We start from the raw sequence: 18,724 nt of genomic DNA, 5'->3' as shown, positions 1-18,724 counted from the left end.
TAATCTTTGTGTTTAAATAAAATAGCAAGAGTCTCTATAAAAGTGGGTAAGAGAGAAGAATGTGGTAGATGGTAAGTAAAGGACATTATCTGAGAACTAAATCTAAAGGTATAAATAGTACCTGCACCTTGCACAAAGAAGGGTCGTCCAAGTTCCATTTATTTTCTTAAAAGGCTGAAACAAGCTTAAGTACACAAACGTGTATTGAAGTGAAGATGAAGCGGCATTGTCGGCCAGAGCCTAAGGTACAGTAGCATCTTCCCTCCGGAGGTCTTACTGTCTCAAACTGATAACGTGGAATTTTAACTTTTTATGTTTCGGCTACTTCACTTTAACAGCGGACGCCTTCTTTCTCTGCAATCTCTCTCTCTTCTCCACTAATTCACCTTCATCTTTTCTTTTGATTTCATTCCTTTCTATCCTCCTTCCCAAAAGAGGGCCAATATTATAATTATTTATAACTCAAAGATCTCATGTTGCATAATACATACTAAGAAAACTTTACATCCAACTCCAAAGGCATGCCGAGCTAACGTAGCGGAATATCTATTATTTATGACTTTAAAACATAACTTTTATCAGAAAGTACAGTATGTAAATTATATAAACTGGCACAATATTTTGTATTCATAACGCAATAAAAAATTTATTATCTTTTTTACAAAATTTTATTTCTATAGAAGTACCTAATACTTAAAAAAATAAAAAATCTATCTTATTCACGTTTGTAACGTACGTAGATCCGCCCTGTTGGAAGGAAAGTACAGTCTTGTCTTGAGTATCTACATTATTTTGCAATGCAGCATGGGATCCGCCTGTTATCTGATGGTTTCTTTTTTTAGAATTTGTCAATGTTCACCGCTTTTGCTGACCAAACCTCTTCATGAATAATACTACCATACATCATTTACACTTTCTAAGTTTCTTTATTCATTCTCTTACCTTTTGAAGTAGTGAAGAAATTTCTTTTTTCTGCAACCATGTAGGAATGTTCTCATTACTCAATTAAAATCAGCTGTGTAATGCCCAACTTTACCTCACTAGTGGGGAAAATTCCCATTAGTGTCACTTTCCTCACTAGTGAGTGAAAAAACTTTATTGTGCTTCCATGATATAAGAAGTATTGTTATTAAATATTTTCTGTAAAACTTTAATAAGCTTATTTAAATTTATTTTATCTAAATAATTAAAAAACGAATATTAAAAAAATAAAATAAAAATTGAAAGGAATATATAGAAATAAAAATAATATTTTAATAAATAATTAGATATTTTTAATTATAACAGTTAAAAAGGTTATAGTGTTACCTTATAGAAATTTAAAATGGATTGTAGTGATTCCTGTTTAGTTAAATATAATATTTAACTCGAGTGTAAAGTATCTTCTTCACACTCGGCAATTTGCACTTGCGTCCCTGCCTCGTGTGAGGAAAATTACTACTTTCCACACTTGTTAAATAAATTACTATTCTTTTCGAAAAAAAATAAAGGAAAATGAAAAAAGTCAATAAAAAGTTTCCCTCGAAGTGTCTTTTTAATTGTTCCGCACTGTAAGAATTGGCCTTCGAACACCTTTTATATTATAATTGTAAGATAAACTAAAAAATATTTCTCAACTTAAAGTAATGAAGATTGCGGAATTATATTAAAAAAATCAATCGAATATGATTTACAACAATAAGCCTGACAGTTTAAAAAACTTTACTTTTAAATGTTGACGAATTAAAAACTATATAGTTTTAAAAATTTTCCTACTTTGTTTCATACCAATAACCTGTACATGTAAACATCATAACTTCACTAAACGGTAGCTAACATAATGTGACCATTAAGCGTGGTTCAGGTATTATGAAATCAGCCGTTTACTGCACAACTCAATAAAACAAAAAGTGGAGAAATGCGATGAAATAATTACATTGGCTTTTTATAATTCCGATTTTAATATAAATTTAGGCATCTGCAACTGAATTTGAGTCAAATTATGGCAACGATTTACGTTAGAGCACAGAATTAATCAAAATGAAAGCTATGACCGAACCAAGTGCTTTTTTGACGCCTAAATGTAAGATATTTCAAAAAAGTGGAGTTAATCGATTTGTGTAGTTTTAAAGTATTTAAACGTGATGGACATAAAAAAAAAAGTAAATTTTGAAAATAATTTAAGTCTAAAAAATTCTATTCCATTTAGTCTAAAATGTAAGTGGCCCGAAGATTAAGTACGTTGTAGCGATCGTTTAAGTTATAGTGGTTGTTATATGTGTAAATTGTTCTGTACGAAACTGGAGCTAAATAAGATACTTTACGCAAAACTATTTCATAAAAATTCGATGGGTATTCAATTACAGACTTATTATTAGTTGTATGGCGTTACAGCAGAAGTTCAAGAAAAACAAAATCAATTGTGAATTGCCGATTAAGGGGGACTATTATCTGATAATAGATAATTAAAATGAATTAAAACAAGCAGATCAAGTAATTATATAAGGACAATGAAGTTTAAAGCTCAAATCTGTTACAACTTTTACACATATGTTTCCTCACATACTTTTACAAATATACTAACGACTCAGATGTGCTTCTACTACAGAATTGTTCGTCTGTTAAATTAATCTGTTGAAAAGTTTCTTGTACATTTGCCATCCTTTCTCGCTCACTATAGCAGCCGCGCTTTGACCATTCTGTTTCCTGTCTGAGAGTACTAAAGGAACTCGTACTACTTTTACATGGTTTGTAACAGTCTCTTTTGTACTGGATTTGACTAAACTGGTCATTTAAACTATATTTAATTTTACATTTTGTACAATTAAATAACAAAATTTATGTTGTTATTTAAAGAAAACATTGTATAAATAAATTCATAAAATTAGAAATTCAAATAACGTAATTCGAATGAAAATACGTTTTGTATTATTACAATACATGTTGAACGGCTTTCTACGCTGCTTAACATTGCCTAAATCGGGGTCACATGTATGATACTCGGGACGAAGGCTACAACAGAATTGTAAGCGTGTTGTTGAATATTGATGGCAATTTCATTTTTATTTTATTTTATTTTTTTTTTTTGCAGAAGCCCAAAAATGGCAATTTTTAATAAATAAATGGAAAAATTAATTGTTTATATTAAAGCAATAACTTTAGGTGCGTTTTACTCTCCATCTTTACTAAAAGCGATCTATTCCTGACCACTCAATTCTGTGATTATTAATGCATTGTGATTAATGAATTCAGAATTCAAATTTAATTAAATTTCTAAACTATATGGTGTCCAATTGACCTACGAGGGTCGTTTGAAAAGTCCGTGCAAAGTCAGAGAGATAGTACCACTGGCGCGTATCGAGGTTATGTTTAGTTAGTAGTATCTCTTGGAAGAACACACACCAAGTTTCAGCCAGATCGGTCTATTTCTTTGTGTTTGGCATTCGTTTGAATCGAGGAAGTCGAGTGATTTTCAAAAAATGGACGAAAAAGAATTTCGTGTGTTGATTAAACACTACTTTATGAAAGGCAAAACGCCTCAGGAGACTAAAGAGAAGCTTGATAAACATTATGGTGACTCTGCACCTTCGATTAGAACAGTTTATAAGTGGTTTCAAAATTTTCGGAGTGGCCATATGGGCACAAGTGACGCTGAACGTTCTGGACGCCCTGTTGAGGTTTCTACTCCAGAAATCATTGATAAAATCCATGATATGGTGATGGATGACAGAAGAGTGAAGGTGCGTGAGATTGCTAGTGCTGTGGGCATCTCGAATGAACGGGTACATAATATTTTGCATCAACATTTGGACACGACAAAGCTATCCGCAAGATGGGTGCCGCGATTGCTCACGCTTGACCAAAAACGAAATCGTGTGAAGTGTTGCAAGGACGGTTTGCAGCTGTTCCAGAAGAACCCGCAGGACTTTAAGCGTCGTTTCGTCACTGTGGATGAAACATGGATACATCACTACACTCCTGAGACCAAAGAACAATCTAAACAATGGGTTACCAAGGGGGAATCTGCGCCAAAAAAGGCGAAGACCGTTCCTTCGGCCGGAAAGATTATGGCGACTGTCTTTTGGGATTCGCAAGGAATAATCCTCATCGACTATCTGGAAAAGGGTAAAACTATTACAGGTGCATATTATTCATCGTTATTGGACCGTTTGAAAACCGAGCTGCAAGAAAAACGCCCACTATTGGCCCACAAAAAAGTCCTTTTCCATCACGACAACGCACCAGCTCACACCTCAGCAGTTGTGGTCGCAAAATTAATGGAAATAGGGTTCCAACTCGTTTCACATCCCCCCTATTCTCCAGACTTGGCTCCCTCGGACTACTATTTGTTCCCCAATATGAAGAAATGGCTGGCGGGAAAAAGATTTTATTCAAACGAGGAGGTGATTGCAGAAACGAATGGCTATTTTTCAGACTTGGACAAATCCTATTATTCGAAAGGGATCAACAAACTAGAGCAGCGTTGGACGAAGTGTATAAGCCTAAAAGGAGACTATGTTGAAAAATAAAAAAGGTTGACCCCAAAAAATTAAGTAGTTTTTATTTTTGCACGGACTTTTCAAACGACCCTCGTACTTCTAACCAAGAAGCAGTAACGAAATCGTGGGCCACCATACTTCATTTTAATTTTTAAGTTTTTGTTTTTGTAACTGTAGTAGTGAATAGAAATCTCCCTTATTATGTAAATAAAGTAACAGCACATCATTTAGCAAATAAAATCCTTTAATTTTAACAGCTTTACGGCGCCATTAAAAAAAAAAAAAACACGTATTTTCTTCTGAATAAAATCAATAAAAATCTAATCAGTTTAAATTGGTATCGGAATAATGGATAAAAATTTATTGGTCACGCGATTGTGGCTCTATGTTAGCTAAAATAATGATGAACTAGCCCGTACTTAATAGCTTAGAATATGATCAGAATAATCAGTCATTGATTGCTCCAAAAACAAGTAGTAGCCTATATTTACATAACAAGCGAAATAAATAAACTATAAAAGATATTGACGTAAAACTGTATTTAAAATAAAACTTTAAAACAAACTCGTATTTTATAGAAAACTGTAAAAATTTTATGACCACGGGGGTTATCAGCAAAAAGAATATTTAGTGACTTTCTGGAAGTCATTTCTTGCACAGTTTACTGATGTTTGTAAAGAACCTTCTCTAAAGGGTACACATTTTTTAGCAATATATAATTATGAAAACAAAACTAATTAATTAGTTAAGATTCTAAATTTGATTTAAAGGAACAAGGCTATAACCCACAGATGACTAATAAGAACAGAACATAGGAGAAAAAGAAAACAGATGAAGAACAAATTCATATGTTTAGTAACCTGCGCCATCTAATGATTTACGTCATTAGTTTCATTGGAAATGAGTCTTTCAAAACCTGTTGGGCTTTTCCTCTGAGGTTGTTTCTAAATTGTGAAAAATGGGTAAGTTAGAATTAATTGTGGCTCATTAGCTTAAAGTAGGTTATAACCACCAGTTACTAGTAGGTTATAACTACCAGTTACTAGTAGGTTATAACTACCAGTTACTAGTAGGTTATAACTACCAGTTACTAGTAGGTTATAACTACCAGTTACTGGTAGGTTATAACTATCAGTTACTAGTAGGTAATAACTACTAAGGTTATTTGCTATCTTAAATGTTGCTTGATTCCCAATTTTTTTTTTTTTTTTTTTTTAAAGACAGTTCTTTAGAAAACAATTAATCCCATCTTGCATGTGTGGGTCGGAACATGTGAAGTCTTCACAGAGATGAATATAGGCTAAGTGCAATGCCAAAGGAAACTAAATAATAAAAAAAAATAAAATTTACATTATTATTTCTGAGAAACAGCTTGACAATGCCTTCATCGTCATAAGGTTTTAATATCCGGACTTTTCTTTCAATTTCCTTTATATCTTTCAAGCCATACAAAATATTCTCCAATATGTGAGATCTTATTCTGTTTACACGTCAATAATTTTGATCAATTTATTTTCAAACTCTAGAATTGAAAAATTTAAACTGAATTTGAGCTTCAAAAAATTGTCGAGTGAAATATGGGAAATTAAATAAAACAAAAATCCATTGAAAGTTCTTTCCGTTTCAGAATTTTCTTTTAATAATTGACAAAATACAATATCATATTTAAAATCGATTAGTGATGATAAGTAGATTCACATCAAAACTAGAAATAAAAATATCATCCTAAAAATTCAATCTATTTTAAGTAAATATTTTACAGGTCAAATGAAAGGCAGGTCAGAACAAATAGATCACTGTCTGTGTTCCATCTACAGGAATTATGTGAACCGTCAAAATGGTAGGGCAAACGGTGACGTGTAGATCTAGGAATCCAATCGACGTTACAACTGAACATGGCGAGGAAGAGAGTGGTAACAGCGACCCCAAACTTGATGAGGGGTGCACGGCTGATGGATAGCCATCCGCCACGTAATACCCGCACCTAATATTTTCCCACCAGATAGCGCTAATTATGTGTCAGAGGATGAAGGAAACGAGGGGAACTTGATTTACAGGGAAGCCCTTTAGGGTTTAATGCAAAAAAGGTAAACAATAATTCCCTAGATTAAGTTTGCTAGATACATTTACCTATCTTTTTTTTTTGTGTGTGTTATTAATGTTGATTTGCTACATTTTCAGGGCTTAACATCCAACAATAACTACCAGATCTACCTAGACGTCTGGGCGTGGCGGTAACTTATACTTTACTATTATTTTTTTATTTATTTATTTTATTTAAGGCGCGTCAAGCGCCCACAGCTTTTTTCAGTGCACTGCTGTAACGAGAAAACACTGTCCATCACCGGCATTAAGTGAGCAGTAAGAAGCTCCTAGGAAGAGAAAATCTAAGGTCCAGCAGCTGGATTCGAACCCGGGATCTCCCGGTGGGAATCTAGTACTTTAACCACTGGGAAGGTTTATAACCTCATACTTTACTATCATTATTTATCAGCAATTAAAAAAATATATATTGTATATAAAAAGTATATTAATAAAAAATAGTTACATTGGGGACTACACTTTACATATACGAGGGGGTACCCAAAAATAACCGGAATTGCGTTGCCGCGCATGGAGCTTATGTAGTACGCATTTCTGCCGCTAGACGTGTATAGCGCAATTCCTTGCCAGTTCAGTCCTGCCTGTGTTGTCTGCCTGGCTTGTTCTGTTCATCTGCGGTGATTGTTTTTACCAGCGCTGTTTTGTTCTTTTTTCGTTTTTTATGATGGCAAGTTTAAGTGAACAACGTGCAGCTCTGAAATTTTGTTTTATACTCGGCAAAAATGCTGCTGAAAGTGTTTTAATGTTGAAAACAGCTTACAAAGATGACGCTATGGGAAAAACTCAAGTATACGAGTGGTTTACTCGGTTTAAAAATGGCGACATGTCGATTGATGACAAACCTCTTTCTGGACGTCCATCAACTGCCCGAATCGACGAAAATGTTGAAAAAATTCGAGATCTGGTGTTCACAGACCGTCGACAGACAATTGGTCAACTGTCAGAGAGTAGTGGGTTATCTTGGAGCTCGGTTCAGCGAATTTTAACGGAAGATTTGGGGATGAAAAGGGTTGCTGCCAAGTTTGTTCCTCGAGTTCTGACTGACAATCAAAAAGAACATCGAGTTGAAACAACAGCTTGAAACTGATCCAGACTTTCTGTCAAAGGTCATTACTGGTGATGAGTCATGGTGCTATGGTTATGACCCAGAAACAAAGCAACAGTCGAGCCAATGGAAGACGTCATCTTCACCCCGACCAAAAAAATGTCGTCAAGTCAAGTCAAACATCAAAACAATGCTGATTTGCTTTTTTGATGCCAAAGGCGTAGTCCATTCAGAGTTTGTCCCCCCAGGTCAGACCGTCAATCAAACCTTGTATTTGGAAGTTTTGAAAAGATTGCGCAATAGTGTTCGCCAAAAAAGACCCGATTTGTGGCAAACAGGAGACTGGTTCTTCCACCACGACAATGCACCTGCACACACAGCCATCTCTGTTACACAGTTTTTGGCTAAAAATGGCATGGTTCCGCTGCCCCACGCACCTTACTCGCCTGACCTGGCTCCGTGCGACTTTTTCTTATTTCCACGCATGAAAAAGGGCATGAAAGGTCACCGATTTGACAACATTGAAGAGGTCAAGAAAAAAACGAAGAAGGAGCTGTCAGCCATTTCTAAAGATGACTACAAAAAATGTTTCGAACAGTGGAAGCACCGGTGGGACAAATGTATTAGTTGTAATGGAGAGTATTTTGAAGGGGATAAGGTTGTTCTGTAAAAAAATTTGTAAATAAATAGCTTTTAAAAAATAATTCCGGTTTTTTTTGGGTACCCCCTCGTATGCCATAAATATTAGCAAAAATATTTTAACATATTGCTGGATTAAACAATAATCTTTAAGATACTGAATAATAAATTTGGAATTATTTAAAAAAAATTAATATTAAAAAATAAATAAAATTAAAAAGTTTTCCATCATAAATATATGTATATCTCAAGTAAATCATTAATTTCCATCCTATAGATCTTCAATTATTCTTTAATTTTCCTCCCTAGCAACTAATATATTATTTTCTTAAAATTAGATAAACACTATATACCGCTCTACTTGCCCCAATATGGACGTACGGAATACGGCTCTATGGAAGCGCCAAAAAATCGAACATCAACAGACTTCAAACCTTACAATCAAAAATTCTAAGAACAATAGTTAACGCTCCCTTCTACGTCTCCAATCATACAATACACTCTGATCTCAATATTCCTCTTGTCTCTGAAATAGCACAATCTCGTTACTCAAAACTCCACTCAAATCTACACAGTCATTACAACCCTCTTATCCACAACATGTCTACAACAACACTTCCTTCAAATCCACAGCGCAGACTAAAGCGGCGGTGGCCACGCGACCATCTATCTCAACATATAACGCCGACCTCCTAGGATGGTTGCTGTGAAGGCTTGCCAACGTGGCGAACTAACTACTTCCATCACTGGATGGTCGTCGTTCACTCCACTCACGCCTCTTGGCGCACATGCATGCAAATTATCAAACTCTAAAAAAAGGTAAGGAATTAAATAACAAAAAATTTCCATTCTTGGAAGTTTAAGACTGGGAAACTCTATTTATCGTGAGAAGTCAATTTTAAGACCAGTGGTATTTTTATGGATGTCGATAGTATTAAATAACATATACCAAAGATGAATCTAAAGTAAGCCACAGTTGTTCCCTGGCGAAATCAAAATTAGAAATATAATTAATTTGAGACCCTCGTGAAAGCATAAATGGTAATTTACATTTAGTATATTCTATCGTAAAATTAATTTATTTTATTTAACAAAAATCCAATAAAAGAAGATTAAGTTATCTGAGAATTCTAAGAGTAAATAGCCTAGGCAAGCAAATCCAGTAGTAGGCTAGCGACATCGAGGTATATGAAGCGCGCAAATGTTCTACCGTCTGAGTAATGCAAACTTTGATATGTTCGGCTCCATTTAGTCTCTTATCCGAAATGTCTACTTGAGTGGTTAGAGGTGTAGGCCTGTATACTTTGGTGCCCACATTAAATGGGGGCACAGTCTCCCTATTATATATATGGGTGTGTGTGTAAGTTGTAGTGTACTAAAGCCCCTCAATCATATTCCATACTATGTATTAGATAAGGCGGATGTGGAACAGTTTTTCTGATACAGCATTCCGCGTAGGTCAGCTAAAAAATCTCCACATCGCTATCAGTTTATTTCTATTATAAAAAACCACAAACAATACTTGTAATAAAACACAAAGATCCTTTGTTACTAAGAGTAACAATTCGAAATAAGCTGCAATAGAGACCATGCACAACCTGGGTTACTTCTCACTGACAAACTACCTCTAACAAATAAAATATAATGAAAGCCCTGGTCTGAAATGTGGCGAAGAAGCTGCTATTACAGCCTCAGCTTAACCTTCCAGCGGGCGCGCGTATCTAACAGATACAAGCTTAGACTAAAATAATCGCAGTTTAGAGACGGAGCGGCGGAGGATGCTGTCCTTTAAGCATTGCTACACTCTCATGACTAGTTTCCTTCAGTAAAAATCTTATCTTGTTTGGGGTTGTACATTTCTTTGCAATTGCCGATCCGTGCCTGACATATACTCGCGACCATTCGAGTAAGTTTCCTGACTTATCAATTATTTATATTTTTTCTTTTATACGTGTTCATCAAATTGAACTATTTTCAACATTTTTTATAAGAATATTGTTTTCTACTGACAGAAAAAGACATTGTATATCTCAGATACGAGGAGGAAATAACTGCGAACACTTTTAGACAGTCTAGTGGCTGAACATGGTGATTGTAAAAAATAAAAAGTACTGTCGTTTTCTGAGTCATTTTTTATTTGTTATTTCATTATTAATAATTACAGATGTTATTTAATTAATTTCATTTCTTCTATTGATAGAAAAAATTAAAAATATCAAAGTTTATCTGTAAAATACGCGCGCCCGTTTTTGTAACTTTTTGGGCGCGCCCGCTGGAAGGTTAAATAAAACTAAGATAGTTTAAAGTGTGATAGTAAGTCTCATCACGGGCACACTCTTGTGAACCCCAGCATTACAGCTATTGGATCTAGGTTCTCCATGTGAAAATGTTTTACTTAAGCAATTAGGATGAACACCACCAAATGAGTGAACGTCTGTAGAGACCGAACGGTACAAAAAGAGCTTGGAGACAACTAACCCTTGAACCCAGAGAAAATCTGGCACTAAAATTAACCCAGGGACTCACCTGCAGCTCACCAGCGGCAAGTTAGATCTGGTAGAACAAGTCAAACAAGTGAAATCACCGCCGCTCGAACTAAAGGCCATAAACAGAACCCGGCCTCACCATATAGGTTCATATTTATACCGATAAAACGGCACTGGAAGCTATGAGCAATACTGGGGCTAATGGTCTGTTCTTCATTTCAGCTATCAGCTCAATAAGATCGTCTCAAATTGTGTCTGTAATTGTATAAACAATTTACAGATTCACTGATAATCACCCTGTGGGTCGAAAAGTCTAGTCTTTAATAAATATTAGAGCTAATAAGACTAATTAAAACAATTAAGAGCTTTAATTAGTATTTAAATTTAATATTAATAAGTTAAGCTTCTTTCTTATCTTCTTAAAGCTGTCAACTAAAAATGCCAGTTAAGTGAACAGAAAAATGGTCTCATCTTCACAAATGCGGAATCTCACAAGTTGAATTCCCATTGGAATTGATCTGTTACACGCTGTTACTATGTTCTAACACCATCAGAATATCTTTTTATTTTTTGCACAGTTTCCATTTCTCAATCTGTCATAAAAGTTACAAAATTATTCAACATAATATTTTTTGAGGCAATCAGAAGTTGCTAAAGCTACAAGACTGTTAAGACAGTTAGCCATTAACGCCATTAAAAAAATAAAATAAAATTGATTTCCTCTATGTTTTATAGCAATATTTCCTAAATTTACACGTTACCATATTAGTAAATGTGATCAATACAAAACCATATTAATTTGATCAGTCTCTTATATTAATGAGTGAATATGAAGTTGTCATGGGATTTGGTAGCATTGTGGGCTGTATGTCATGTGGTCAAGGTGGATTGGAGGACATGTGTCTATAGCAGTCACTACTATTCGCCAGTATAACTTGAACGTACGGTTGATGTAGAGATGGAAATGAATAGCATTACGAACACATACTAGCCCTTCCTCCTATAAACACACCACACATAGTTCTAGATATAAACATCAATTAGCGCCTTATATAACATGTATAAAACAGCGCAATTAATTTATTATAGTATGACGTTACAAGCCGTCAAATGACAGTTACCTCATTAATGAATAGAAAACATAACCAATGAATTGTCCATAAATAATTTTCACAGCTGTATTATTACATCTGGTGTATATTTAAACACATTCTCTATCAGAATATTGCCCGAACTCTGTCTGTATTTACATATATACGGGCATGTAAATAATATCAGTTTAAATATTTCAAAATAGCAAATTAGATTTTGCACATAACTGAATGAGATATTGGGTTTTTTCATCATTGCTGTCGCAATGATATGTGATCCCCGTATTTAGATTAGATTAGATTATCGGGATGGGACCTATACCTCACAGCACTGCAACCACAAGAGGCTTATTGAGCCATCCCCTTTGAATCTAGTAGATGAAACCTCCCCTACTAAAGAGGTGGAGGACTTCCCATACTAGTTCTTTTTGCGCTACTATCTCCTTTTTGTCTCAAAGATCCAAAGGTTTCATAGCGCAACTCCTCTCGACTGCAACGCAATCGAACAGCCAGTGAGAGGCCATTTTCTCCTCATTCTGACACAATCTGCACAACGGTTCCAAGTTGATAAGCCCCTCATTGTACATATGACTATGCCCAAATTGTACTGTGTAAATGTATTGGGGTGTAACAGTATATGTTGCTCATGTTCTTGTTGTTGGGCTGGGATACCCGCAGGGACGCCAAGTACCCTGAAGAAGTGGCTAATCCACTTCTCACTATGGGAATTACCGTATTTAACTAAGATATAATTTATAAATTTAATTTTGGTTACAAATACCACTGTATTTTCTTTAATTTCATTTTATTTATGTTACCTTCGCCCGTCTGTATCTAAGGCTGGAAACATAGTGGAGCGGCGAGCAAAGCGGCGATGATAGCGAAGAGCGAAGCGGCGAAATCAAACAGAAGTTAACATATGGGACCGCGCACAGTGGCGAGCAAAGCGAAGATAGAGCAACTCTATCTATTTCTAGTTTTTGTTTTTGCCGCTTCGCTCTTCGCTATCATCGCCGCTTTGCTCGCCGCTCCACTATGTTTCCAGCCTAATGGACTCACGAACGTGCAACAGCTTTAAATTAACTAATATTTAACCTAATATTTAAAAAAAAGACAAAAAAGAATTATAAAAAGCATCAAGTGCAATTACGAGTCCATAGAAATTAATGTACAGTGCAACATTGTATGAGGGGAGCAAAATGTACGAGTAGGCGATTGTTGATTACTAATTAATCAAAATTTGGGAGAGAACAATTTTAAATGGTATAATCTTCTTTCAATGTTTAAAGTTTAATTATTTTAATAGCTTCTCTAATTTGACTTAAGCAACCATAAGACAGCTCTAAGACTATTAGACGACAACAGATCATGTCTATCGCTAGAGAGCAAACCATTTTTTACCACACTTTACTTGCATCAATATGGATCTATAGAGTGAAACTATGTGGTTCAGCCAAGCGTTACAGCCTCCTAAGAATCCAAACCCTGCTATCAAAGATCACACGCACAATCGGCAATGAAACCTTTAACGTATCTAACCGTATAAAGCATAAATTACTTTCAATGTTTCACTTTGCTCAAGAAATTCCACAACAGCTTATCTGCGCCATCATGGGGCTTGGTGAATTGTTGGAATAAAACTATGTGAGTTACAAATTATTATTTATCTTTGAGATCGAGTTGGCACTGGGTGGTTTCTTCCATCTTTGATTCTTAAGTTGTACTGCCAGTTGTATTACTTGTAAAATTAATAATCAAATATGTTTCCAGCCATCTCAAAAAACTGACAAATTGCATTCTAACTTGAACTTCCTTATATTACATTAACCTAAACTAAATAATTAGGGTTTACTTTTCTGGACTATAGCCTCTATACTCTAAACAAAACATATAGGGAAGGCAACAAGTTCTGCAAATGAATGCTAAGCACTCACCTCTGACTACAAGCCGGACGGGCGTTGAAGTTAACGCGTCTTGAGTGGTGAAGTCGGAAGCAGTCACCTGGCACTCCCATTCACCGTCGTCGAACTCTAACGTGGCCGCCCTCACCCAGAGACTGCAGTCACCAGCCTCTTGGCTGCCGGACCATTCATATTTCTTTATGTAAATACCTACAGGCTGCAAACAAAAAAAAAAAAAACAACTTTCTTAATCTTTAATTTTAACAATAAATGTATTTTTAGAAACAATTTTTACATAAATTAACATTATAATAAATTGGTTTACAGAATAAAATAAACAGATTGTGTTACAAATGTGGTTGAGGTATGCATTGGTGGACTAATTTTGATTTTATGTCCAAACTTGGGGTTTGAAAGAAACAAAATAGTAGACAAGCTCTACGGGAAACTTATGATTCAACTTCTGGAAAAGGATGAAACCGGTCAGAAACAGACATAACATAAGAGCTACAATCGTTGGAAACAAGATTACAGATAAATACATCCACATAAATTCATTAAACACACTAATACGAGTATATACAAATATATGTAAATACACACTTATAACACTATTATAATAAAGTACACCTGACGGTAGATGAGGCACCGAGTAAGTAAGTATAATAAGTAATACTCGTATACATTAGAGTAGGACCCCATTTCTCTCCAAGAAATCTGTCGCTAAAATTATTTTTTGCTAATTATTATTTTATTTTTCCGGCGCGTCGCTTCAACGGTCATTAGCGCCCACTATCAAGGTTCTTCCTCTTTCCATATACTACACGAACAGGAATGACACGTGCAAACCCAATAACTACACCTTGTTTAACAAGGTAGGGTGGAGCCTGAGTCTGTAAGAGTGTCTCCCACACATCTCCTCTTATTTCATCGACGTTGCCGACGAGGGGAGTGTGGAATATGATTGTCATCCCTTAAATCAACTAACTTTTATTATAAATATCTATCTCTGAATTAATAATTTAAATTTTAGGCAAAACCAAAAGTAATACTAGGTCTTTATAACTTCTACGTTTACTGTTTGCTTGGCTTTACACTATACTTAATCCGAGGATATTTACTCTACTATATTTACTCTACTAATAGTTGGATGTGCAGTACTTTGAACTAATATTCCTGCATATCCTAAAGTAAACTAGTACTAAATAAAATTAACCTAATGAGGTTGAAATACTCGTATAAAAATTCTTTCAATACCAGGAAAATTATCATAATAATTTTTTTCTTATTATTATTACTGAAGGAAAACGAATATGACGCCACTTCATTGATTTTCTAGGATATGATGGTGCACCAAAGTTTCATCTCCCGTCACTATTGTGTCAAGAAAAGTCTCTGGTTCAGTCTCGAAACGCTTTTGAAGCTCTGATAAAGCTGATTTTGTTCTTCAGTAATCAGCACGCAATTTGCGAGATCAATCAAGATTTAATAAACAAAATTCCGGGACAAAATACTGTGAGCTATAAGTAAAAATGTTTCCTGAAGATCCAGGATTATTTTATATTTATGCTTAGGCCACATAATTAGAATGCTTTCTAATCTTTAATAGCTTAATAAAAAATAATAATGAGCTGGCTAGTTTTCTAGTCCAGAAAGATAGTCTAAAACTAAAAAAAGAGAACAAATGTCAAGTAACCTACATCTATAGTACCGCAGCAAGAGCACTTTGTTGAGTTTTAGTTAATCTTCAATTCTTTTAAAAATTTCAGCGAAGACGAAACAAAAATTTTATTACAGAATTTGTTAATTAGAATAACTCAGAAATGGAATTCAAAGAATTTTGCTCCAATTTCTGTCTACTTAAAATAGACGGGGTAGGAAAACTGAGCAGATAGGATTAATCAAATTTGAGATTTTTTTCTTAATTACGGACTTTAGCAGAAACTTTAAAGAAAATTATTTGATAAAACAAGCGTCTCTTTTATTTTGTTATTATTTTTAATGATTTAAGGCACGTCAACATCTGAGGTTATTGGCACACGGAGCTTTTTTTTAGTGTACTGCCGACCTCCAAACAATGTTCTCTCATTACAGACAACACTGTCCATCACTAGGACAGTGAGCTGTAAGAAGCCGCTAGGAAGAGAAAATCTAAGTGTCAGCAGCTGGATTCGAACCCGGGACCTCCGCGTGGGAAACCAATACGCTAACCGCATAGCTAATCACCTCCCTTCCATTCTTTTATTATTTTATCTTTTACAATACAAAAAATGTACAAAAACAATTTTTTTTTCCTGCGTATTTTAAACTTTAACATTCGTTATTATTTTTAATAACAATCATCTACACAGGTGGAATCTGTTTACAAAATATATGTATGTACTCCAGAAAGAAGAATGTCGACGAGTAAAATAATTTCTTTTATTATGGTTGCATCATGAAGTAACTCACTCCTTGTAAAATTTTAATTTATAAAATCCATTTATGAATTCCTTGCAGGATTTTTTTTAAAAGGTAGGTATAGGATTCACATCCAGCATCCTCATAGAGAGATTACGACTGCCTCTTTAGTTTTAATTTATTTTTTAATGAATGTAGAAAAGCGATTAAATTATTGATTTAAATTAAAGCCACAACAAAGCAGTAATTAAATAACTAATTTTTAGATTGTAATTTCCCATCAGACTGTAATGTTTGAATTATCAAGAATTAGAATCACAATCTAATAAGTAAATACAAAATGTACACTAATACAGCAAGGAAATGCTAATATTGAGAATTGAGAAGACGATTTAAAAAGGGACAGTTCAAAATGTCTATGTGGTTCAAACTTGTTGCCGCCTAGTATCTAGTATCTAGTTAGGCTAGATAGCCAAAAGCTGACCCTCGGACATTTAAGGCTAGAAACTAGTAATCATAACTGCAATGGAGAGTTGTGCAAGGGCTGTAGAGTACCTTGTATTCTTCAACTTTTAGGCTTCAAATATCGGTAGAGTGGTAAATTGTGTACTTGAATATAAAGCCAGTTATTTAGTTGTAAAACACATGAAGGTAATTTTTTCCATGTTGTTTATTTTGGAGGGGAGGTGAGCATTAGGGCCTTAAAATGGGCGTGATATTTCATGAAATTGAAACAAATGAATTTTTTTCAACCTCTCGAAGTTCGTGTTCATTCACTGAAGTGGATTATTATTAAAGTTTGAATAGATTTGCAAATAATTGCGTAACTTTTCGTGAGTGCTAACATAAATTTTGCAGCGTAGAAGAATAGAAACAGCTACAAAATGGTGCTGCCAAAAAATACCGCGATTCACCATTGATTGCGGTATGAACGGGAAAAACGAGAGCAAGAGAAGTTCTACACTTAACAGGGAAATCAAATTTTAAAAATTTACTAATAATATATTGTTATAAGTAAATAATTTATAATAGCAATAGCTAAATTATACAAGGTATATCTTAGAAAACAAGGAAGCACCAGGAAATTAGTTTGAGAGAAGCAATAAGTGAAGGAAGAAGACAGGGCCGTACGTTGTGATAGCGGTGGAAGTAATATAGTTGAAGAGGAGTGCAAATGAAAATGTTAATGAGTTCTGTTCTACCATGTTTATGAGGGTCCTAGCTAGTAATGAATGGCACACCTTCCTCAGGACATAATTAAAGTGTAGGAGATCCTCGTTCTTCACAAGTAAATTGAGCAGAGAAAGAGATGTGTGGATTTATTTAACGTGACACATGCCTGAAGCAGCTAAGTTATATATATATATATATATATATATATATATATATATATATATATAAAGAGGCCCAGACTACAGCCTAGTCTTATGCTAAATACGGCAAACTAAAAGACGGAGCGAGAAGAGATAGAAGTAGGGAGGTTGATAATATTATACAGCATGAAGTGTAGTGAAGCCGCTAATTGCCGCTTCACTAACACCTGCATCCCTGGCTGGACCACTAATACACACTAGTTAGTTGGCCCAAGACCACCTACATGATGATCATCATCACCGTAAAGTTATGAATAGTGTTACCGCGATCTTCATCTCTACGATACTAATAAGAGGAGTATGTGGTGTACAACATGGCTGGCACACCCTGCTACATTACAGCCACTACTAATAATGGCCAAACGGCAACCTTCACTATACCACATATAACTTTTGATTCTCTTAAAACTTACCACAAAGTAACCACCAACAATATCCGATATGTTAACTTACTCCCCCAGCTAACTTGTAATGTCTACTAAATTTTCTAAAAATAATGATTTCGTCTGTACAATCGTTGGAATCGCCGTTTCATCGCTTCTATAATTGATCATTAAAAAAGTCACAGGACTTTCTTGTAACTGAATAAAAATAAAAAGACAAGGTGTGCATAGAAATGGTTAAACCCTTTCCCTAGGATCAAGCGCGGGCATTAGCAGAAAGATTCGAATAACGAATACTAATGTATTCTTTAACTTTCATCTACATTTTAATAAAATTAATGATAACAAATAAATCCTTCGAATAATACTCGATGTTGTATCCATAATATAATTACAATAGAAGATACCTTCTCAAACAAACTGGACAGAAAAACTTATAGAACGAGAGAATATCTAAAACAGCTAAGGATCTATTGTAATTTTCAACCCAAATTGAATCTACTAAAACACTAAATTTATTCTGTTCTAAGAAAAATCAAATTAAGCTTAAAATCAATCGAACAAAGTAGAGCTTAAAGAATTACTGTTATTTTTAATTTTTTTCTCCGGCGCATCGACTGCTTGGCCATTAGCGCCTTTTTACTGTTATTGTTTCATCGTAAAGAGGAAAGGAGTTCGAGCGCTTTCCGCTAGTGCACAAGTTTTGTAGAAATTTATAAATTGGAGAGAATGTATTTATTAGTGCGGATGTATTATTTGAATGTATTTACTAGCATGAATGTAACTATTACTAGTTAGCTTGGAGTAGACCAAAATTTGATAAAA

At 34.7% G+C, this 18,724-nt stretch overlaps 1 protein-coding gene across 1 annotated transcript in view; it reads right to left on the bottom strand.

Moving 5' to 3' along the window:
- Window positions 1–18,724, bottom strand: part of LOC141455542 (uncharacterized) — a 287,527-nt gene that overhangs the window by 221,050 nt on the left and 47,753 nt on the right. The window contains exon 4 of the mRNA XM_074130658.1: window positions 13,777–13,960. Coding sequence (XP_073986759.1) covers window positions 13,777–13,960 — 184 coding nt within the window. The remainder of the gene's footprint in view (window positions 1–13,776; window positions 13,961–18,724) is intronic.

This window comes from Rhodnius prolixus, unplaced genomic scaffold (genome assembly GCF_049639745.1).
Source record: "Rhodnius prolixus isolate KJV_2025 unplaced genomic scaffold, Rpr scaffold_4, whole genome shotgun sequence".
Classification (NCBI taxonomy): domain Eukaryota; kingdom Metazoa; phylum Arthropoda; class Insecta; order Hemiptera; family Reduviidae; genus Rhodnius; species Rhodnius prolixus.
This window is presented reverse-complemented; position numbering and strand designations above follow the sequence as displayed.